This window comes from Lathyrus oleraceus, chromosome 6, assembly GCF_024323335.1.
Source record: "Lathyrus oleraceus cultivar Zhongwan6 chromosome 6, CAAS_Psat_ZW6_1.0, whole genome shotgun sequence".
Classification (NCBI taxonomy): Eukaryota; Viridiplantae; Streptophyta; class Magnoliopsida; order Fabales; family Fabaceae; genus Lathyrus; species Lathyrus oleraceus.
The window spans coordinates 478,119,521-478,125,936 of NC_066584.1; the positions used below are offsets into that span (position 1 = coordinate 478,119,521).

At 30.8% G+C, this 6,416-nt stretch overlaps 1 protein-coding gene across 1 annotated transcript; it reads right to left on the minus strand.

Moving 5' to 3' along the window:
• Positions 1–276: 276 nt before the first annotated feature.
• On the minus strand, positions 277–3,359 carry LOC127092499 (uncharacterized). The gene is made up of 7 exons (XM_051031388.1): positions 3,166–3,359; positions 3,007–3,079; positions 2,817–2,881; positions 2,589–2,734; positions 1,657–1,864; positions 1,234–1,406; positions 277–547 (listed from the first exon to the last, which is right to left on the minus strand). The coding sequence occupies exons 1-6, from the start codon at positions 3,169–3,171 to the stop codon at positions 1,239–1,241; spliced, it is 666 nt and encodes a 221-aa protein (XP_050887345.1). The 5' UTR covers positions 3,172–3,359; the 3' UTR covers positions 277–547; positions 1,234–1,238.
• Positions 3,360–6,416: the final 3,057 nt, after the last annotated feature.

Sequence of the window (6,416 nt, forward strand, 5' to 3'; positions counted from 1 at the left end):
TAATGATGGTGTTGAATTTGAGTTTCCCCTTGACAAAGTTCTATTGAATTGGGAATAAAAAGTACCCAAGCATAAATTATCAAAACTTAAAACAAACAAGGGAATATGTGAATTCTAATGTCATATTCCTAGGAATAACATTTGTATCCACGAAACAAACACCCCCTAAAAGAATGTTTATCACTATTGCTAGAAATAATAATAATTAATGATTATAATGATGGTGTTGAATTTGAGTTTCCCCTTGACAAAGTTCTATTGAACTGATAACCAAAATGATTGCAAAAAACCCAAACATAATGCACATCAACAATAGAAAGGTTTATACATTTTCACAAACCTATACCATACATTGAAGAAAATTCTGGCTAAAAAGTGTTTCAAGAAATTACTGTCAAAACATATGCTGTACAATTAGGCCTTCTGTATCGTGAATAATTTAAAGAGCTGGAATCGTTATTCACTGATAAAAATTGATAAAAAGCTTGAAGAAGTAAATCCATAAAGGAGGCCCCAAAATGTCAATCTCAGCTTCTTGATTGAAGATCTGCATCAGAAAGTTATTATGAGAAATCTAGAAAATCAACCTATTTCCAAAAATGCAGCACACATTTTTAACCAACAACATAATCAATTGAAAATTTGAAATGCTACAAGAGCATAAGAGGCCACAAATGATACTTCTGAATTGCAGAGATAGGTCATGACAAAAATAGCAGTATGACAATGCAATACTAGGAAAGTCTAAAGTAATGCTTTACCTCTACAATCACATCAATGTCTAATCAAATAATGAATAATTTCCTCTAACTAATGTAAGCTACCATCAGAAACAAGGTAGTTTATTTTCCAGCGGCAATAGAAGTGATACTACCTGAGGCTAAGAATAAAAATGTCTCCTTACAAATGATATTTACTACACCCTAAGTATGAGCATTTATCATTTCAAACAGCGTCATCGCACTCCATTGTTGAAAAGTTTGAAACTATTATCTTCTGTTGAATCAACATAATGTGTCAAAGAAAGAAAGGTCCTTAATTTTCTTCCTTTAAAATACCACCCCACCCTGTCATCCTTTCTTTCCATACACTTGAATACAAATTCATCATCAGGAGTCAGGACAGATGTAAAGATACTTCAGGACAATAAGTACATAAAAACTGTAGAAATCATGATGATGCGATGGCTATAAATGTAGAATTCTCAGATGTGGGAGGCTAGAAGATTCTTACCTATATCAGCTTGATTTCACATGAACTTCAATCATATCATTGTCTTCCATTCCAAGGCTAGCAGGGGTTTCAGATGAACTTATTTTATCACCATCAAATAACAATACAATTTGCTTCACATCACACTTCATTTTCTCTGCATATGTTTTACTAATCCTTTCAAACTTGTCGTCCTACAGAGAATTGAAAAATGAGAGAAAGACATCGAGCTAGATAACGTGGCAAATACAATCATTCAGTATGACCTAAGCTAAAGAAATGCATCGCTCTGATAAGGAAAAGATAAAGGCAGATCAGAAACACAACCCCTATAACATTTCAAACAAACTACAACTACTTTTGACCCACGTACAAATATAAACAACACCATAATATATGAAGTACATCGACAACATAAAGTATATCGACTGAAGGAATTAGTACCATGAACATACGAATCTGCTTTGTTTCATCCTTGTCTTGAACAGAGATGAGGATCTTTGCCCTTTCAGAAGGTTTTGATGTTTTTTCACTTACATTGTCCATGGGTGTCTCCAATGAATCAAATTTTTCCATTTCTACAGACTCCTCAACAGTTTTTAACAATTCTTTTGCTGATTCAGCAAAAGAGGCAAGCTCTTTCTTCTTCAATCTATACAAAAGATGAACACCTTATAAGAAACTATATGGTAATTGGTAAATAAAGAATATAAATAAGCACATCAGCATAACAATAAGAACATAAAGTAGCATAACTTCAACTATTACTATCATTCCAAACCAAGAATAGCCCTAATTAGTTATAAAAGACTAAAATAACCCTATTCACCGATGCACACTTTTTCCAGACAAGAGCATGTATGCATTAACACCCAATATGAGCACTTTTTTATTAATATTACTATCACATCTCTGTGTAGTAATGTTTTAAAACCAGGCCAAAGCAGCTGGATCAATCGATAATCAGTCAGTTTTCCGATTTGTTTGATTCCAGTAACATTGCACTCTGATTGAACTGGAGTTGAACCACAATTGGTTTAACCGTATTTATTTTTTTGTTATTTATTTGTTATCCAATACAACTGTGGTCTGATTGAACCAAACAAATCATGACCTGGAGATCTCATTGGTTTGATCTCGGGTTTATTTTTAAAACCATTGCTATGTACTAATGTACATAAGTAGGGTAAGGTCTTTACATCATTTACAAATATAGCATTTTCTTTTCCATCACTCTCTACCCAACTAAACAATAAGACAGAAAAGTGTTAACTTTCCATCATCCTATTTTCTCTAGTGCCAATTAACTAAAAACAATGGCAAGAAGCAAGAATTTGACAGCTGAAAAATTCTATTAAGAGTAAAATGATGTCAACCTCAAATTCTTTAAAGTTGAATCCTGCTCATCAATCTTTATATCAGCCTTCCTGGTGACCTTCGGCGGAGAAGGTAACCAATCATCATCCTCAAGGTCCAGCACAGTCACTGGCACAGCTTCCACATTAGTCTTCCCATTCTCAACCTGAACCCCAAAACATTTTCAAAATTAACAAAAATTAACAAAAATAACTAACCATCCTGTGAAGAAAATAAAATTTACTCACTACTTGCTGAGGATTCTTTTTTCTCTTTTTACCAACACAAACAACTTCGTCGTCATCATCATCATCTGCAACAGTTCTTTAACAATATTAGGGTAAAAACAAAAACAAAAAAAGAATCTAAATATTTGGGGTTTCAATTTGAATAATTAGACTTTTTTAGTGAAGGAAATGCATATGAAAAGAATCTAACCATCATCAAGACACACGATGTTGGGCTGAACGCGAGTGTAATCAAACAAGGGTTCGAGTTCTTCGGTTTCGTCCTGCAAAAGGGGAAAAATACAAACTTTATAGATTTGAAATTGAAAGAGGAACCCTAATTATTTGAAATTGAGCACGAGAGGCTTACCGCCATTGTCGAGCTTTCTCGCTAGCTGAATGTTGGTTGAGGTTTTACAAATCACAAGTCACTCTCCCGCTTCCAAATTGAAATCGATTTATCTTCTCCTCCTTTTAAAGGATTCAGGGTACATTGAATTAAAATTTATAAGGTTTGAATATATTTTATAGATATATGGTACTTTTCTCTTTACGATTCTTTTGAGAACAAAAAAAGGAAAGATGTATAATACTTTAAATAAATATTGAAAAATACATATTACAATAAATTACCTAGCACAATTTTAATATATTTTTGTTAAAATTATAATTATCTTTATAAAGGATTTAATTGAAATATATTTTAGTATAAAAGAATTTTACACATTCAGTTAATCATAATTTTATTTTATTTTTTATTATTTTGTGAATGTTTGATTTTATGTTTAAGGTATTCATAATTGACTTTGAATATGTAGAATTAATTTTAATATATTTAATTGTTTTAAATTATAATTGATTTCTTTTAGAATTGATTTTATTTGAAATTAAAATTTATAATGTTCAATTTACTTTTATCTAGAATATAAATAATTTTATCTTCAATCCATTTTTAAACAAAATCAATTTTTATCTGCATAATTAAATTAATGTTCTATCAACTCTATCAACCTCGACTCCAATGATGCATATGGACGTTATCAAAAATCATTTTTGTTTTTTAGAATAGTTTTTCGCAATTTTATATATAATAAGTTCATATTCATTACTTTTGCGTTTTAACATAATTGTCTTGTGTTTTTATAACTTATGTGTAGATTTGTCAGTTTAATCATAATAAAATGAATAAAAATATTATTTAATTATAATTTAACTGTGACAGATATTTTATTAGATCATATTTAGTCAGGGTTTAGCTTTGATAAATTTTGAATTTTGCGTGGTAGCCCGCACTACACACTCTCAAAGACAACCGTGTTTTTTTAAGAATGCTTGGAGTAAATTAATGATTCAATTTTATTATTATAGTTTATACCATGATATGCAAGATCTTGAAGATTATATATCATTGTTATTTATGGGGTTGTTAGATCATCACGAAGAGGAAGCATCCACATTGGGTTAAACACTCACTAAAGGTCAACAACTCACTCAAACAAGTGAGATATGCGACACATATTCATCCAATACCTTAAGGTGATATATGAATGGGTCATCTTACTTATAAAGTGCTCAACCTCCACTTTTTAAAGCAATGTGAGACTTAGAACTCACACTTATTTTCAACACAACTCACACTTGTTTCTCAACAATGCCCTCCTCAAGTGTGAGTTTATCCATTATAAAACCTCTCAAGCGGAAACTATTTCATCCACATGCTTCTCGAACCATCGACTCTGATACCATTGATAGATCATCATAAGGGGAAAACATTCATATTGGGTCAAACACTCACCTAAATGTCAAAGATTCACTCAAACAAGTGAGAGAGACATCACATATTCACCCAAAACCTTAAGATGATAGGTATACAAGTCATCTTACTTATAAAGTGTTTACCCTCCACTTTTCTAAGCAGTATGGGACTTAGAACTCACATTTGTTGTTTAACACAACTCACACTTGCTTCTCAATAAGGGTTACAATTTTGTTAAAAGATGAATGTGAGTTAGCATAAAACCAAAATTTTCTAAGAAAATGGGGAGGAATTCGAAGGCAATGGTGAAATCGACAAAGATAACTTGCAAGATACATTTTTGTAACATATCAAGTCACAACACATTTCTTATTAGTAGGCAGTGATGATGAAAATGGATCTTTCTAGAATGTGTTATATCAAGATTTAACTCAATAAAATATAAGCCGACAAAGAATAACTTTCTAGAATGATAATAATTTAGCAAAGTAATTGTCACGACGGTAAATTATCCCTGAAATTAGAGTTATTTAGTTTCCTCTATTTATAAAAAAATTCTCACATAATATAATATAGAATATAATATAGATGGTTGAATGCTTATTTTTTGAAAGTTACACTTAATCAAAATTAAACTCAGGTTTTCAAAAACTTTAAGTATATCATTCATTTTCTTTTAAATTATTTTAAAATGTCTTGTAATTTCAATTCAAAATAAATTATCTTTTAAATAAATTTACCTAACAATCATTAATTTATCTTTCACTTTACATTTCTAAGTCATTTATAATTTCATCTCATTTTTATTTTAATTTTTTATCATAAATCTCTTTTTGTTTATTACTCTTCTAATTAACCATCATTTTATTTCAAGTTATTTTTTCTCAACAAAACGACATTTTTTAGTCAATTTTGATTAGAAAACCAAATACAGTACAAATATATTTTTAGTATCAACCATAAAACTTATGAGTTAGCACAACAACTTGTTTCGATTCTCACACTCGCATTGATTAAAATACTTATTTATGTTTTTGACCTTGTTGATTTTCTTTAAACCAAAAAAACATCAAAGAATCACATATCTCAAAGTGGATAAAAAAAATTTAATTGTAATTTTGGTCCCCCTATTTTGTATTTTTTTGGATTTTGATCCCTCCATTTTAAAAATCATTATTTTGGTCCATTTTTTAAGTTTTGTGTTGGATTTTTGGTCCCTTATGGGGACTAAAATCCAATCTAAAAACTTAAAAGGGAGACTAAAACCGTGGTTTTTAAAATGGGGGGATCAAAATCCAAAAAAAAGTAAAATAAGGGGATCAAAGTTCCAATTAAACCAAAAAACAAATGTTATTTTTAATAAGTGGACAATAGTTATTTTCTTTTTGTATGTTGTCTTTGTAAAGATTCTTTGATAAATAAACATATTAGATGGGCGACAAAGGAAAACCGTAGATTAATATTTTTGTAAAAATAAAATTAAAATTAAAAAACAATAATCTCACTTATTTAGACTGGAATGAGAGTGTTGAGATAATTTATTTGGGCTAAAATCAAGAATGATCCATGGCGGGGTGTGCTTTTGGTTAAAGCCCAACTAAGGGAAGAAAGTGGGCTAGTTGCTCAAAGCGGGTGCAGGTGACCGTAGTGGTGTGGTCGCACGAATGGGAGTGATTAGTCGCTTGACGCGATTGAAGTCTCACATCCATGATCTGCCTTGATTGTTCATGTGCATAACGGTAAAGGGATATCAAGAAAGGGAGAAAATCATATCTTTGTGATCTGGGGAGAAAGAGCTCTCTCTACCCTCAGACTCTCCATGACAGTGTTATGGGATCCAACCTTGGCTAAACACATGGGTCTAT